Source organism: Rhodnius prolixus, unplaced genomic scaffold, assembly GCF_049639745.1.
Source record: "Rhodnius prolixus isolate KJV_2025 unplaced genomic scaffold, Rpr scaffold_9, whole genome shotgun sequence".
Classification (NCBI taxonomy): Eukaryota; Metazoa; Arthropoda; class Insecta; order Hemiptera; family Reduviidae; genus Rhodnius; species Rhodnius prolixus.
Window position 1 is genome coordinate 4,627,437 of NW_027411604.1, and position 18,782 is coordinate 4,646,218.

At 37.7% G+C, this 18,782-nt stretch overlaps 1 protein-coding gene across 5 annotated transcripts in view; it reads right to left on the reverse strand.

The window, feature by feature from the left end:
• Positions 1-18,782, reverse strand: part of LOC141454773 (uncharacterized) — a 309,424-nt gene that overhangs the window by 3,294 nt on the left and 287,348 nt on the right. For all 5 annotated transcript variants that reach the window (XM_074129359.1, XM_074129358.1, XM_074129357.1 and 2 more), the window contains 2 exons: positions 8,526-8,659; positions 1,259-1,487 (listed from right to left, as the gene is read on the reverse strand). In XM_074129359.1, the coding sequence (XP_073985460.1) occupies positions 1,259-1,487; positions 8,526-8,659 (363 nt within the window). The remainder of the gene's footprint in view (positions 1-1,258; positions 1,488-8,525; positions 8,660-18,782) is intronic.

Below are 18,782 nucleotides of genomic sequence, written 5' to 3' on the forward strand. Positions count from 1 at the left end.
CTTAACATCCAACTACCAAATTAGGTGTCGTGGACGGAGGCGACTAGCAAACATACTTTACTGTAAATTTCTTATATTAACTATTAAAGGTATAGACCGGGAATACGGCCTAGTACCGCAATACATCTTAGCTTTGCGGGTCTAGCCTCTAACTGCTCGGCTACCGTGGCGACTAGCAAACATACTTTACTGTAAATTTCTTATATTAACTATTAAAGGTATAGACCGGGAATACGGCCTAGTACCGCAATACATCTTAGCTTTGCGGGTCTAGCCTCTAACTGCTCGGCTACCGTGGCGACTAGCAAACATACTTTACTGCAAATTTCTCAAATTAACCATTAAAGGTATAGACCGGGAATACGGCCTAGTACCGCAATACATCTTAGCTTTGCGGGTCTAGCCTCTAACTGCTCGGCTACCGTGGCGACTAGCAAACATACTTTACTGCAAATTTCTCATATTAACCATTAAAGGTATAGACCCGGGTATGTAGCCTAGTACTGCAATACATCTTAGCTTTGCGGGTCTAGCCTCTAACCGCTCGGCTACCGTGGCGACTAGCAAACATACTTTACTGCAAATTTCTCATATTAACCATTAAAGGTATAGACCCGGGTATGTAGCCTAGTACTGCAATACATCTAAGCTTTGCGGGTCTAGCCTCTAACCGCTCGGCTACCGTGGCGACTAGCAAACATACTTTACTGCAAATTTCTCAAATTAACCATTAAAGGTATAGACCGGGAATACGGCCTAGTACCGCAATACATCTTAGCTTTGCGGGTCTAGCCTCTAACTGCTCGGCTACCGTGGCGACTAGCAAACATACTTTACTGCAAATTTCTCATATTAACCATTAAAGGTATAGACCCGGGTATGTAGCCTAGTACCGCAATACATCTTAGCTTTGCGGGTCTAGCCTCTAACTGCTCGGCTACCGTGGCGACTAGCAAACATACTTTACTGTAAATTTCCCATATTAACCATTAAAGGTATAGACCCGGGTATGTAGCCTAGTACTGCAATACATCTAAGCTTTGCGGGTCTAGCCTCTAACCGCTCGGCTAGGATTAGAAGTATACAAAAAAATACCAGTCATTTCAAAAGCTGGGTTTGAGGAATTTGCCTTTTTTAGAGAACTGTATCGTCTTCCGAATTCTTTCATATAGCTTCAAGTTAAGCAATTAATAGAAAATTTATTTTTAAATTTAATAATACAAAAAAATACAAATAATCAGAATTTTATACTAATTACCCAATAATAAAGCTTCTCTGTTGCTAAGTAACGGTGCCATACTTTCGACTACGCTCTCTCGATCTCCTTGCCAAAGTACAGGCGAAAGGCTGGCTACGCATTTCGCTCGCATGATACCTTGGCTGAAATGCTCTGGCAGGGCGGTTATTCTTAGTCCAAGCATGGCAGTTTTCAATCCATGAGGGTGTGACATTATAGGATATTGGATTAGAGCGTCAGGATCGTTTACCTAATCAAAAACGCAGGAATAGATACAAATTATTTTAAAGCATTATCTTGTACGATGTGGTGGTCTCTTGTTCAAGGACCTCCACCTGCAACTTAGCCAAATTTTACAGGGGATCTAGGCGTTTCTCTGGGTATACCAGCCCAACAGCACTAACAACACTCACACTGACAGTCTACAAATTCTCATACAATACGCACACATCCTGCAGAGGTAGCTGGATATATTTTTAAATTATCTACTTTATAAATAATACATATCACTATACTTTGTAAAAAAAAAAATCAAAATAATATTTAGAGAAAATCTATTTTTGTACTTCTCTCTTCCCCTACCTGGAGAGTTGCCGAGCTTATTGTTCCTAGAAACTAATTTAGGTAAATCTGAATTGAATATGAAACCATTTCTAAGACAAAGGATCTATTGGAAACGTGGGAAGACAAAGAGCCCGTCTTTCAGTAAGTTGAATTAGATTGTTAAGACAGATGGAAACGTACAGCTTCCAGAGACTCTTAGAAGTACAAAGTATTAACAGCATTATGGTTGTGATATTATACTATACTGCTGGAGTAATAATTGTGTAAAAGAACGTTTTGGTTGGTAGAAAAATGATAACACGTTCTTTGATGAGGGTAAAAATGAACCGAGATGATTAAAAACCTTAGATCATGATGTTTTAATTTTTTATTATAGAAATAAAGATCACTGAAGACAGTAAAGAACGCTCTATTATATAATAATAGTCTTATAAAGATATATAATATCTTATAATTCGTGTCAAAGGTTTTTCTTTTTTGTAAATTTTTTTCTAAGATAAAAGTTATATTGGAGTCTAATTACTGTGGTTAGGAGGTAGAAGCTGATCATCCTCTATGTAGACATGCAGATATTGTGAACAAAGATCTATCTAAAAGAATCTATCTTCGCAGCCCTACTAGCCCCAATCTGGACTTGGAACTTTACTGCACAGTTAAGCGCTCCAATCTTAACCGCATCCAATCCTTTCCAATCGTTAAAGCACCATTCTACGTCAGCAATCCGACTATCTTCTCTGCTGGCCAAGAAATCCCTTTTCTTCTTTGTCCCAGCCACAAATCCTTTTACAACAAATTTCCTTCTAACCTGTCCCCAAACTTCTATTCCGCTCAAAGTATCCTCCGTCCTCGTGATTACCTGAGCACGTTATAGAAAAAATCCTTTGAATTCACTTCATCCGTATCCTGAGCTAGCCAAATCTCGTTGGATGCCCTTCATTAAATTCCTTCAATTTATTTTGTGTATACTCGTACATTATAAGCATTCATATTTTCTTGTTACCAATAGGCAGTTCTAGATTTGAGTTAATTGAATTATGTTATACTAACAAATGCTATTCAACCTAAGCGTGTTTGACGTATATACACGTAAAAGCAAGTCTCTATTATGGTGCGTTCGACGTGTATACTCGTTGTGACAAAATATAAAATTGCCATTAACTATAAAAACTCGAAATTTTAATAAAATACAATAAGAATATTATTTGGTAGGATGTTTCCTTTATCTTAACCAATAGAACTGCCAAGTATTTTATACGGAGAGGGTTGGTGGAAGTCAGCCAAATAATAAGTGGTTGGTACATGTTTGGTCTCCGCATTAGAGATTGGGGAATTACGCACACAAATAGAAGCTCTCAACCCTTGTGCAATGCCCGTTTTTACCTTTTAGATAGAGATTCAGACCTCCAGTATGAGCATGATTTCATTTTGCACAGAATTCAAAGCTCTTGCGTCCCTAGTTAACTAGGCGGCAATGCATACGTGAAGCGGTACAAGATTTTGAAAGAGCTCAGACTGCTCTGTAATCTCTGGCCCCCCCAGAGTTTGCAGAAAAAGTCGCATTGCAGTGACTATTACGGACGTTGTAAACTTTTGGTTGTTTTGCCCTGCGTTCGACACGTATATACACGTCATTGTCGTGATTTTAATTCCGCACAGTTTTTTTTTTTTTTTTTTTTAACTAATTTCCACGCTTAACTGGTTAGGAGTTAAGTTTAAGTACCTGGGTTCTGTTCTTGATAAAGTAGGAACAAGTAAAGATGAATACGATCTGTGCACTTATAAGTGAAAACACAGAGGTAACTATTTCTTACAATGGTGAGAACTCTCAGTTTTTTGATTTGTTTAAATTCGATCAACTGTTTAGTCTTTTTAGAAAGAAAGGAGCTGATAAAAATAATGTTTATCTCAAAGAAGAAAAAGCGGAAATAGTAAAAACTAACAGGAAATCTAGACTTTCAATGACAAAAAAATAAAAAAACTTTGAAAGCATTTACCAAAAATGCTAGCAACTTCCTTCTGTTAAGCTCTGTCACAAAATCTAACCAATAGAGAATAAGAAACTATTAGCAGAACACAAAAGAGGTGGTGCCAAAGTAATTGAGACGGCCTTAGTGAAGAATTACCAGCCTATATGACTATAAGAACATTCGAAGGAACATGGGCAAGGAACAGTGGGGAAATAAGTAAAGAAAAGGTTCCAGCAGAAGAGCTGAAATCTGTGAGAAAGACGGAAGTGAAGGAAAGATAGAGATAATTACAGAACCAGATAATGGATCACTGGAGTGAACAACTGACCAGGACTTCTTCAGATACAATCTTCACAATCTTAATTAACAATCTTTTTTTTTTCTTTTTGAACCAGGAATTTCTGAACAAACCGTTTTACCAATTAAAGTGCCAAGTATAGCTCTATCCGCTTGTTCAAATATTTTTGAAAAATATCTTTACCAGTAATCACGAGTTGTAAATGCAACTGTACAATATATACGAGTATATTTTCTAAGTTCGCTATAAATTTTCCAGACCGTCACCAAAGGGTTAGATTTGAAGTTAAGTTCGTCGTGTGTTAGGCGATGTAATAGTACACACTGCATAGGGAATAATAATTTTACCGGAAATACCGCTATCCAATAAAAAGTTAAGAAGTTAGCCAATTGCTGCTGGAAAGCAACATACCCTCATACCCTGGGAACACTTTCACAATTAGGGAGGCACAATAACAATTTATGATTGCAGTTTACTGTTACATTCCGGAAAAAAAAAATGTGACTGTGTCTTTGGCACGGCCGTGTGTTGTACGTGAATACGTTTACCTAACGGGTTATATTTTTTATATAAAATATTTTTATTCATGTATTTAGGATGAAATCAAGGAAACAAATCGACGATCGAACACAATCTATGCCTATACAGTCCGTTGTCGATGTAGAAGCGATTTCATCATCCACTTCCATAATTTCAACCGGCCCCAGCTGCAGATGTACTGACACCGTCGTTAATCCACTCGGCCGCATTCATTCTTTTACGTTCCTAGGCACAGCTTGACCCGGTCATATGGTGTTTTATTATTACCATTCGATTGTTCTTGAGAAGCCCTTTCCAACCGTATCTCTGTATTTGGTTTTGGCTTTTCGATGCGTATAGGCCGACATTATATATTTTTGATAATATTTTTTTATTCTAACACCTTATTACATTCACTGTCACTATTTTACACTAATGTTTTATATACAATCGATAGATTGTGACAACAGCTGACGATTAAAACTTAAACGAACAACGTAGCTTCTCCGAGTCAAAAGTTATACTAATTGCAAATCTCGATACGCAGCAAAATGATCTCAAAATGGCGGCGCTTCCCCCTCCACCGCGCACGATGCGTCACAGTCCTCGTTTATCGTAATGAATTCTTTGATCCTTTAGCTATCCAGTGGTCTAATTTAATTTTGGATGTAGACGATAGATTCGAAACTATAATGCCAAACTGAATCCCCCGATTTTGTTATTATTAGGTTTTTTTGGATTGCCTCCATATGATAGCAAATTTATAGACGTATTCACGTCAAAATAATGTCAACCAAACATAAAAATAAATATAATTCATTTCCAATAAATCTAATCGCGAACACATAATGCAATCAATCATTTGGCCGCAGCTACAATCAACAAATCATATTTGAATAACATTCAATAAAGAAACGTATAAATCATTGAGAAAAATAAAATAAATAAATAAAATCAATTATTTGGAAAATATGAAAACTTTAAAATGATGGTAATCCAATTTTAAATAATAAATGTCAACCAAACACTAGACTCAAACGAATTGACTTCAATCTCAAGATAGAAAATGTTGAAAAGACTACTCGACAAACGATCAAAACTGACCCTGACGAACAAACAAACTCTACTTGCCCCGATATGGACGTACGGAGAACACAGCTCTACGGAAGCGCCAAAAAATCGAACATCAACCGACTTCAAACCTTACAGTCTGAAATCCTGAGAACAATAGTTAACGCTCCCTTCTACGTCTCCAATCACACAATACACTCTGATCTAAATATTCCTCTGGTTACTGGAAATAGCTCAATCTCGGTACTCAAAAAACTCCACTCAAATCTACTCAGCCTTTACAACCCTCTGATCCCACAACATGTCTAACTACAACACTTCCTTCAAATCCACAGCGCAGGCTAAAGCGGCGGTGGCCACGCGACCATCTCAACACAACGCCGACCTCCTAGGATGGTTGACGCGTAAGCTTGCCTACATGGCGAACTAACGGCTTCCATCATTGGATGGTCGTCGTTCACTCCACTCACGCCTCTTGGCGCACATGCATATGCGCGCACGTGTATGTAAGTGCATATATGTGCGTGGATATGTATTTGCGCCATTTCCTTACTCTTATCCTTTTTGCTTGTTGTATCTATTACAGTTGCGAAATAAATAAACATAAATTAAAAAAAAAAAATGCCAAATTTATAACACAATAATTTATGTTGCCAATGATGTCTCATTTTCGCAGTCTTATTTTTCAATTTTCCTGATCTGTAAAGCCACCGAAAGATACCGAATTATATTTTTACATTTAATGGTGACATAAACAATAAAGATCTTTGGACTTTCCAGTAGAGTAACTGCTCTTATATAAAATTTATGCAATCTCTAAAAGAAAAAAAAAAAAAAAAAAAAAAAATTAAAAGAGAATAGAAGAGGAAGTTGTAAACAACTTGTTGATCAGAAAATTCTCTACAAGACCAACAGTGTGGAAAGCATTGCAGGGTGGTGTTAGGAAAGCTCTACTGTGTCTTCTTATTGGTCAAGATATTACTTTCCCAGTTTTTCACGCTCCAGCAATATTCTCAGTTATCTGCTTCTGACAGATTTTCCGCGCGCCCCCCACCCGCCCACTTGATTTATTTTCCATGGAAATTTCCTCATAGATTTCAGTTTCAGATGATATTAATCAGCTATTGGACATTATGGTCCAGAAAATATTTTTAAACAGAGAGATATGGTGATTGAAAATTTACTCCAAAATTTACAAAATTACTCAATCAAGAAGTTGATTGATGATTTTGTTGACGAGGAATTAAGTATGTCAGTGTTTAGCCAGAAGGAAGCGTAAAGGAAAACTGGAAAAGAAGCAAGAGTGAAAAATGAAATTACTCTATTCAAGAAAAATGAATGAATAAATAATAAAACATAAAAATAACTGATAAATGAAATATGAATAACAGCCTAAAGAAAATTAAAAATCGAAGTAATTTTGGGTTTAAATTTAATCCGCAAAGGATTTATTTGTTTTTTTGTTTTCCCACTTTTTTCACAGAGTTCAAAATTTAAATGATGTAAAAGGAATCACGGATTTCAGGAATATAACCTAGTTTTTGAAAGGACTGGTTTATTTATTTATTTTTTAAGGGAAATATCGTTAAATAAAACTGCTTTTCATGTTAAATATGATTTTCAATGCTACCCTAAACAGAGATGAGTATACAGTCATCCCTCGCTACTTCGCGGTTCATTTATCGCGGCCTCCAGTACATCGCGGATTGTTCTAAAAATTCAAAAATTGAGGAATTATGGCGCGAAAGTTGCCCGCACGCCAGCAGAAGGCAGGGGGGAGTGCCCACACAATTCAAAATCTAAATAAAAGAGTTCTAAATACATATTTACAGTATGTACACTTTAGTTACATTTACGTATATTATACATACACACGTATCATAATAATATCATTTATACATTATTTTATGTATGTTATTTATACTATTAATATTTTATTTACACGTTTGAAACTATTCTTTAATGTTCTAATGTTAACATATACACTTATTGATATTATAAATACACTAAAAATGAGAGGGTGGCTCTACTTCGCGGTTTTTCACTTATCGCGGCCGGTTCTGGTCCATATTAAAGCGCGATAACTGCGGGATCACTGTATTCTTATTTAAACCCTTAAAAATACAAATCATTAAGAAATGGACTAACCATTCACTTGTTCAGGAAAATTTTAGTAGGTATCCCTGAAGCGGGATCCCTGTCCCAAAAAAAAGACACGCTAAGATGTGACATTGTTCGGGTTTAAGTGATATTTATTCGATTCTTATCACAATTTTTTATTTCATAACCGCCCAAGGGACATTCTTTTTTCTCTTCTTTAAAAACTCGTGGCTCCTTAAAATGGCTACTTCCGGTATATAAGTTATTTGCAATTTTCTGCTGTTATCTAACTTCCTGTTACTGATAAAAAGTAGAAATTTGAGAAAGATAATAACGGATAAAAAGAGAGATTCATTTATTTATTTTGTGCAACGAAATACATGAAGCATAAATTAATGCCGGGAAGGTGAAGCGAGAAGTTGAACCTCCAAAAAAAAAAAAGAAAACTGCAACGAACTGACGCACATAAGGAAAAACGATAGATTGCTTTCGTGATATTTACATACAAAGTATGGATATTATTAGGATTGTGTAGGAGAAATCCAGCTTATGCATACAATTATAACAGTTCGCTCTGATTCTCTATTCAAAGCCTATGGTTTGGGGGAGCCAACAGGATGATGAATTTACACTAACACACATAACACACATACACACTCTGACGTAACAAAACACCATAATCTAGACTGCCTGGAGCACATTGCCAGCGTATACACACACATACAGTTAGTTGTAATATATTATCACACGCTTAGTAAATATTCAGTACCTGTTGCTCGTTGACAAACCAATGTAGAACTGAAGCTGGATATGATTTACCAGATGTACAGTTCAAGTTGATTTCATCGCCAATGTAGTATTGTTTCTTCTCGCCAGTTATTACTGGGCCACCATTCGGTAGAACTGCACCAAAAACAAAACAAAAAAGAAAAAAGAAAAATAAATAAATAAACTTGGAAAAATAATAGATTAAAGATCATCAAAATCATCATACAAAACAATTTTTATTTCAAAGAAGTGATGCTTTACAGCAGGGGTGACAAACTCAATTTAAATACGGGCCAATTAGGTGCTACATACAAGATTCACGCGGGCCACAAACATATTTACAAATCTTGTTAAATCTGTATTCTGAAGTGAGGGATTCAGGAATGTGGACAAGATAATTAAAACACTTTATAAAATGAAAATTAAACTGCTTTTTTTACCGGAAACTTGGCCGGCGCTTTCCTCGTTCTAGTTTTCCAGCATCTGGATGCAGAGACTGAGAACAGACAATCTTCATTAAGGCTGACAGATGTTTATCCAGTCTCGATCTTGATCTTTTTGCCTTTTTATTTAATTTCATGGACAGGAAATAGTTGCTCACACAAGGACGTACTCCAAAAATAACACAAAAATTTGTGCACCAAACTTTTTGTGGGGGGGGCTTCCGCCATACAGCCAGCATCGTCCAGGTGCTTATCACTAGAATATCACTCACTCTCCATTCTTACTTATAAATACATTCGCTTCACTCATTCATCCCTCTACTATATACAACTATTTACATACAAACTGATGGATGGATCAGTACTCTATATTCCTGCCACCCTTATAGCTTAAAATCACCGTAATCCTTCTCTAATCATTTTCTTCCATTCATTCTAATTCGGCTATAGCTTTTAAATACATTCATATTTCTTTGCTAGCTCTGCTACAGATGTTGGTGGAGAATATTATGTCTTCGTAGCGAAATGGTGCTTCTAAATCACCTGTATAAGGCCGTCAAACATTCGTTTCCTTTCTAATACTACTTAACGTGGACATAACATTATTATATTGTCCTGAAATCCTCCTCCTCATCGTAATCTACGCAAAGAGGGGAGAGAGGGAGGACCTTTTTGTTGATCCTGTGAAGATATGATCCGCACACAGCGTGGTTCGCTCTCTCAGCCTGCTTATTGTCGTAAACAACCCATTTATTAGTGACAGTTCCCTTAAACCATGGTTGTCTAGGTAACTGATCTACCATAGTTTTACAGAATCTCCCTTTATTATCATTACTTTAATCTGTCTGCACCAAAAGTTTAATTTCCGGATATTTCTCACCTATATTATAATATATTTTGGGAATTCCTGTAAGGCTTGATATTTACCTTTTAAAACCGAATCATTCTGGAAATGATTTAATTCCAGTCGTATCAAATTAGGAGCATTAGGGTGGTACGGTATTGCCTGGATCTCCCCTAAGCGCTGTTTTCTTCATAATTTTTTTTTTTCTATTTTTATTTTATTTCAGATCATTGTGGGACACGAAAAAATTACTTCCGAGGGTAATGCCAGTTTGACCATCCCTGATTCCATCGCAGAACTACTCCTCCCCCAAAAAAGGAAATGTAGATATGAAGTTTAGAGATTATGAAGATAGAATGATTGTAATGGTGTTTGAGGAGATGTTGGTTGTAGATGTTGATGGATAAATAACACCTTGTATTGGTATAAGATATTATATATGTATTTGACTGACTGCCAAGGACTGTATACTTTACACTACAAGAACAGAACAGACTGACTGACGTGGCTAAAACGATGTGTACAATTAAAGTGCAAGACTTTGAACAGAATCTCTTTTTGACTTTCCTCTCGTTTTTATATACATTCGCCGAGCCTCCCTTCTCTGTGTGCCGAGGGGGCTGTCTCTTTCTCTCTGGCTAGAGTGGGTGAGTGGTGGGGTTTCACTACCCCTACGCTAGAGTGGATGAGTGGTGGGGTTTCACTACCCTTACATGATTAAGAAAAATCCATCCTAAAAAAGATCCAAAAAATCAAGTAGTAATTCTGATTGTTGAGTTACTCAACACGGTTTACTCAATCTTTCATGAGTAAATTGCAATAAGAGAACATCGTACGAGCGTATTAACACCCACCGGATTGGTTTTTCATTTTTATTTTGCGTGGGGGGGGGGGTAAATGGAAGAATGATCCCCCCCACTGGAGATATAGAGAGGCGTGATAAAGCCTGGAAAAAAAGGAAAGATTGAGTCTGGCAGAATCATTATAACAGGACAAACAGCCCTAGGCGTATAACTCTTAAAGCTGCCCTAGGCTATCAGTTTTATTTTATATTAAAGTTTACTGCTCCATTTTTTATCCTCTCATCTCTTACAAAATGTCCTTCAACTTCTTGTCTCTCTCTCTCTCTCTCTTTTAATTACTTTTTTTTAATTTTCTCCCTTAAAAATTAATAAAACAAAAATAAATTAATAAATAAATAATAGAAATAGAAAAGAAATTTATTATTCTGGGACAATTGACCCCTAAGAATAAATTCAAATACAAATAGAGGCATTAACAGTTTGGCCTGTGATTAAACAGAAAATAAATAAATAAATAAGTATTTACAAAAAGTGAAAATAAAAATAACAGCAGAAATTAAAGAAATAAATTAAAACAATTAGAATTTCGGAGGAAGCTGGATAAAAAGGAGATAACTGAATAGAAGGGATTTAAAGATAGATAGGGTAGGAGCATGGCGGACAGATGATGGCAAGGAGTTCCAGAGAGAGGTAGCACTATCAGGAAGGATTTGTCAAAGGATGAAGTACGGTGGTGTGAGGGAATATAGAGATCAGATGAGCGAGATCTAGTGTTACGGGAATGGATGGAGCATTTAAACTTAAAGAGTTGAAAAAAATATAGGAAGGCCTTTGAGACTGGATGACTTGAAAAAGGAAAAAGACAGGAAAAAGCCACTTCAACACATCGTAGCAGTGCGAAATGCGCGAGTCTCTGGGGAATGCTGAAAATAAATCTTATGAAGCGGTTCATGAGGAGCTTGAGCTTAGAGCTTCAATATCACTAGAAAGAGCGGCCATACTACTAAGGCAATCATAGTCAAAATGGGAGGGAAAATAAGAGAGGAAACTAGGAGTTGCCGGGTCTTAATTGGGAAAAAAGGTGACGGAGAACTATTAAACTGCTTAAGGATATGGAATAAAACGGAAGGGAGACACAAGTTTGGGAAACTGGAAAGAAGAAGTATGTTTTTCGGTAGGAAAACTGTTTTTCTAAAAGTTGTCTCAATCTGAGAAAAAAGCCCTCACCGGAAGTGAGAGAAAATTCCACTTTTTTACTCTTTGTATTTCCTGAAAAGGGTAAAATAATACCAGTTAAAGTTTAGCAAGCTAAAGATAACATTTTCAAATTTATACTTAGAATCCCGGTAGTCCCTTTAAGGCTAGGTAATAAATTATAGTAGCCTAACTTACAACAGTTCTTGCTTAAGAAATTGAGTAAGCTTTGAGTCGTGTGAGGAGGGGTGGGCTCTGGTAGCCTTGAAAATGGTGTGCAACTATGTACATAGATGGCCGTGCACCTTAAAACGGGTTTCTGGCTATATACCAACTTATTCAGTGTAATGGAGTTAAGTAGCAGTAAAGGAGGCTGTAGGACGAAGGCTTTAAGTCTTACTTTAGGAGGTCCAAGCAAGCTTTGCCGGGGAGGGGGGTTTGAAAGTGAGGGAAATTGTTTAGACAGCCAGGAGAGAGCGACCGTCAAGGTATATGGAAGGCATGAGACAAGAGCCAAGAGTCTGGGGGTCAGCCAAGGGACCTCCTAGCTGGATGGTCCCAGTAATACCCTGTAACACACTACGTCCCCTGTTTTGCCTCATTCTGCCCGTCATCGTGCAAAACTTGGGGGGCGGCGATAATTAGAACACTTTGTCCTTCCATGGTCGCCTAGACTCTTCGCAAGTGTTGCCGTCTAATCATAAATAAACAGGATGGGCCTCGTCCCAACTATTACGGGCCTAGAGAAAGTTAGGCCCTTCCCCTGGAAGAGGGATCTACTTCGCCATTTATCTCTTACTCCTTCTCGCAAGGAGCCACGGAACTTTACTAAAACATTGGCCAACTTTATGCACACCTACAAGCACACACTAACAAACGTGGCCCCAAAATCGCCCCCTCTTGGTTCTAGAGAGAAAGAGACAGAGAGAATTTCTCCTCACAGTTACAGGCCAGCACTATATCTCTGCCATTCGCAGCATCCCGTTCTTCCCTCGGCGAAAGACCTGATCCTCACCCCAGCCCCCTATCTACCGCCACTTAGTCTAGGATGCTTCTGCCTTCATGCTAGTAATTCTCTTAATTGCTCACAACAAACTATAATAATTGTCGTTTTCCTTGTCCTCTATTATTAGTGCAGAACGCTTGCTGGGCATGCACGCCTGCGTAGAGACATAACTTTACAACTAACAAACTGTCGGAGAGAGAGAGTGAATGGAGTATAGTCTAGAACATGATTCTATTTGTGCTTTTGTGGTATAAAATGGTTGGCTGGCTATATTAAGTACATAAACTCAGGTAGAATTTTGAAAAAATAGTAAAGTAATTGCCTATTTTTTCAGGCGGGGATTAACGTCCAACTACCAATTAGGTGTTGTGGACGAAGGCGACTAGCAAAAATACTTTACTACAAATTTCTCATATTAACCATTAAACGTATAGACCGGGGAATATAGCCTAGTACCGCAATACATCTTAGCTTTGCGGATCTAGCCTCTAACCGCTCGGCTACCGTGGCGACTAGCAAACATACTTTACTGTAAATTTCTCACATTAACCATTAAAGGTATAGACCGGGGAATATAGCCTAGTACCGCAATACATCTTAGCTTTGCAGGTCTTACTCTCTAACCGCTTGGGCTACCGTGCCGCCTAGCAAACATACTTTACTGCAAATTTCTCACATTAACCATTAAAGGTATAGACCGGGGAATATAGCCTAGTACCGCAATACATCTTAGCTTTGCAGGTCTTACTCTCTAACCGCTTGGGCTACCGTGCCGCCTAGCAAACATACTTTACTGTAAATTTCTCACATTAACCATTAAAGGTATAGACCGGGGAATATAGCCTAGTACCGCAATACATCTTAGCTTTGCAGGTCTTACTCTCTAACCGCTTGGGCTACCGTGCCGCCTAGCAAACATACTTTACTGTAAATTTCTCACATTAACCATTAAAGGTATAGACCGGGGAATATAGCCTAGTACCGCAATACATCTTAGCTTTGCAGGTCTTACTCTCTAACCGCTTGGGCTACCGTGGCGCCTAGTTTGAAAAAATTAGCTCATCCAAAAGGAACGGACATTCATTTTGGCAGCCAGGAACTCTTTACAAGGAGACTGATTAGTTTCCGGCATCTTTACAGTTTCTCTCGAAATCTATTAGATCTGGGTTTTGGCCGAAAATTACGGGTATAAAAGCGCGGATGTTCCCTACATTTAAACCAAACAAAAATTAGGGAATTTTATCTTTTATAAAAAAACTAAAAACTGACAAAAATCTATGCTTTCCAAGTTTCCCCGTTTTCGTGTAGTTCTTCTTTAACCCCTTATAAAACTGTCCTACCTCATATCTGTACGCTTTATCTTTGGCGACATAACATAAAATGAATTTAATTTCAGTCACGTTCAAGACTGTCACCACGTTCAAGGACAAGCAAGCGAACTTATCCTGTAGAAATATTTATTACACGTGAGAAGACCTAGATTGAAAAGGAACAAATGAAGGAAAAAAATAAAGGCGGTTATAAGAGGTACTCCAAATAATGGAAAAATACACTTTAGGAAATGCTCCAGTACTTTTGAAGAAAGTACCTTTATGATCAGAGGTACCCAGCTTGGGTAAATAAAGGTGACAGCTTCGGGTAGCACTGCAAGATTCGTTCTAATTTTTTTTTTTTTTTTAGTTTTCTCTCTCTTTGCCTCCCTCTCCCTTGGAAGCACAACTTTGCGAAGTCACTTCTCATATATATAAAGCACTACCAAGATTTACGACGATTTCGAGTGACGTGTAATAAATATTGTATACAATATCAGAGAAAATGTGGCTCACTTTTTGGAAGGCTGGAGAAATAGTAAGGAAGTGAACATATGGAACTTTAGACATATAAATCGGGAATTGGAGCCAATGATTTACCTTTATTTAATGTATTTTTTTTTTTATTTGATTTAAGGGGCGCCAACATCTCAGGATTCTCTTTGCTAGGAGCTTTTTTCAGTGTACTGCCAGCCTCCGGAACAATAATGTCCTATCTTCGGACAGAAAAAAGTAAAGTAATCGTCTATTTTTTCAGGCGGGGCTTAACTTCTAACTACCAATTAGGTGTCGTGGACGGAGGCGACTAGCAAACATACTTTACTGTAAATTACTCATATTAACCATTAAAGGTATTCACCGGGTAATATAGCCTAGTACCGCAATACATCTTAGCTTTGCGGGTCTAGCCTCTAACCGCTCGGCTATCGTGGTGACTAGCAAACACACTTTACTGTAAATTACTCATATTAACCATTAAAGGTATAGACCGGGTAATATAGCCTAGTAACGCAATACATCTTAGCTTTGCAGGTCTAGCATCTAACCGCTCGGCTACCGTGGCGACTAGCAAACATACTTTACTGTAAATTTCTTTTTATTAACCATTAAATAAAATCCAAGGGCTAAGACCGGGGAATCGAACCCAGTACCACAATTTATTAGGATGATTGTATTTATTAGGACGAATGTGATTAATAAGATGAGTATATGAGTGTACATGTAAATGTGTAAATGGTTTTTTTTTTAAAATTTAGGTTAGATCTCTGTGGGGTGCGAGGAATATCGAGTACTCCACCCCAACATTAGTTGGTTAGGTTAGAAGAAAATAGGAGTTAGGCCAACCGTTAGGTTTGTATCGATCAGATTGACTAGGTTAGGCTGTGTAGTAAAGTGTCTATTCTACAGTATAGTTTAGGTGCAAAGGACCCTTGTTGTTGCGCACCTTACAAAAACCCCAAACAAACAAACAAACATCTTACCTTTGCGGGTCTAGCCTCTAACCGCTCGGCTACCGTGGCGACTCTATCTTCGGACAGCCAGCTGTAAGAAGCTCTTAGCAAAGAGGAAATCCGTCAACATAGAAATAGTAACAGGAGGATCAGACCGAAATGTTCCGTAACCCCTTAAAAACCCAGGAAACTTGTTCAATTTTTTTTTTTTTTGCACGATTGCAAGAATTCCTTTTGCCAGGGTGAAGTGAAAGCAAATAAATAGTTGTTTAAAATATTTTACGTCGACTTTTTTTTTTTTGCTGAAATCCTGCAAAAACTGAGAGGTTTAGTCTGAGGATTTCCTTGCTGAGGGTAGAACAATACCACGAGACCGGAAGTGCTCTGTAAATAGCTCTGGGCAAAAAAAAAAGCCGATAAACTTCAAATGATTTTCAAATTTTAAAAAAACATAAATAAATGAACGTGTTAATTATTGTACTAAATATGGTATCTTCTATAAAACTGTAACAAAACGTCACGTGAACTTCAAAGTGTATTCATTTCAATCAAATGTCTGCGTACCTCTCTCTCTCTAAACTTTCAAGATCTCAAGATACACGTAACAAAATTGAATTTAAGAGTTTCGATAACAAAGCCAAAGTTCAGGAAGTTTTGGTTGGGGGAAAAGATTTTTGTACTGTCACAGAAATGACATGGTGAAAGAGGTGGATGAGCAGAAACCTTGAGGGCATTTAACGGCCTCACTTGGCGCGCTTTTTGGGTACCTAACCGTTGCGCCATTGTGAAAGAGTTGTTGTGAGGGAGAGGAGGGGGGAGAAACGCTGTCAGCGCTTAGTGTTAAGAGGAGGAAAAGAGGTGCGTGCTCTCTGTTGTCGCGTATGCTCAAGAGAGAGGAGAGCGCAAGGGTTGAGCGTAATGGTGAGCAAAAGGAGAAGGGTTTATGTTTTAGACAGTACAAGCAGGAGGCGCGCGCCCTCCTCCGAAAAAGGGATTAGTAGAATCCGTCTCTTTCAAGCACAGAACCCTGTTGTGTGGAACTTTTACCTTATTAAAACTGTGCAAAGAGAGAAACACGAGAATTAAAGGTACCACCCAGTGAAATCCTTGCAAGGATGCGGCGAGGAAGAGATTGTCCCTTATTTCTGTGCTCTGCCCTCAATTCCCTTTCATTACTACCAAGCAATTCTTGTGCAGCGTCTTCCTAGCCATTCATTCCTTTCACAATTACTGCCAACACAGGAGTAATGTACACACTTTCATACCCCAAAAACACATAGTTGTTCTTGACAACATTAGAACAATAGAAATACTAGCGCATACAAAAACTTTATCCAACTTATTCTCACTCATTTATCACTCGTGATTTTAGAAAAGGGCATTTTCTCTCATCAACTACTTCATTTAGAATTTAGACTTCGCTTTTGCATCTCCTTTTATGGGAATCATTTCGAAAAGGAAAGGATTACGCCTCAAATCCAAGGATTAGGCCCACTGACTTTCAAAAGAATCACACATAAGGCCTGCTCTGAGATAGTTGAATTAGGCCACTATTTGGGTTTACCTTATTCATCTTATACACATTTCACACTTAAAGGTGCATCAACATACACTTTGGATAATCCAAACAAAATAAGAAAGAATAGGGAGATGTACGCCGAAGCGGATGTTGCAAAAGTGTTCAAGACAGGAAGGCTGATCTGGGCAGGCTACTTAGCCTAGAATGGAACCTGAGATTCCAAGGAATGTGTTAGAGAAGAGACCATTCACCGAACTAGAAGGGCAGGAAGGCTGAGGCTGTGGGGGGACCCGCTGATGCTAGGAGCTCTTTTGGGAATTTCTAACCGGAAAACAGCCGCACAAGATTGAGCAATATGGCGGATGCTCAGTAGGGAGGCCTTGCCGCGAGGTTGTAGCGCCTTAAGTAAATAATCCAAACAAAACCTTTAAAGTCACCATGGATTCGGCAAAGTAGTCACTAGCTTTAAAAAAAAACTACTCAACACCATAAACAGAGCATGCTCATTTATGCTTTACCATTGATTTTACTTTCAGGTGGCGTAACTTAATTTTTTTCAAATCAATAAATATTCTCATCATATCCGTTATAGAAACAATTTCAAATACGATTATTTTTTTAACGACTACATATAATATGTATATACTTTTTTTTTAATCCTGCCACAAAACACAACAAAACCATTACTATCAAAGTTATTATTGGCAGACCACCTATCCAATCTTAAATCTACGAACACAATACAAACAGTAACCCATTTTGTTACAGGAGAATCCAATCCAGTCGATGGTCCCTCCCGGCCCCTACCAAATGCTTCTGCTTTTTCTAAAACTTTACATATATACACACATATATACATGGAACACATACACATAACTTTATGAAATGAATCGATATCTTGAGCCACTTTATTTTATGAAAATGGTAAAGCACCGTTGAGAAAATATTATTCAAATTGCTTATCTCCATTCATAAATGTTATTTATCTATATTCCTTTTCTTTACACTCATGTTTAGCAGCAAGTGTTGCGATTCACATTTTGGGGATATTTAGTTTTATTTTTCATTAAATAAGGGAAAATGCTGGCTTTAAACACCCAAAATATCGGTAAATGATTGTTCTAGGGGAGTATATGTACTCCCTTTAATCCTGCTTTCTATCCTAGCTTTCTAGGGGGATCCCAGGGATTGGAGAGCAGGTAGATAATGAAAGCTAAATACTCTTTCGCTCCCAAGAGAAACTACATTCTGGGAGAAGTCCAATGTCCTCCCCTAGGAAAGGCAATTACTACAAGGAACGCTTGTTGCAGAGAAAGTACTCTTTCAAATATTCATCCCTGAAAATATCCACTGTTCGTCACCGGATCCTTCTGCCCTTTGAACCTCCCTAAGAAGGACTAAATAGTATTTATGAAGGATTAAGAACAAAAGCTGTCCACTACAATCCGATTAAAAACACATATGGCATTGGGATGCTGCAATCTTGTTGTAAGGTATTGTTTTAGCGTAATTCAAGGTGCTATGTGTTATTATATATCGTAATATTAAGTATGGATTTTGGAATAATATTAATCTAGTAATCTGGCAACATAATTAGCTGCACTATTAGTAACAATGGCTATAATATTGACACTACTAAATTCTGACTAATTGAGGGGAGAAGTTAACCGCAGCGATAACACTCCCTA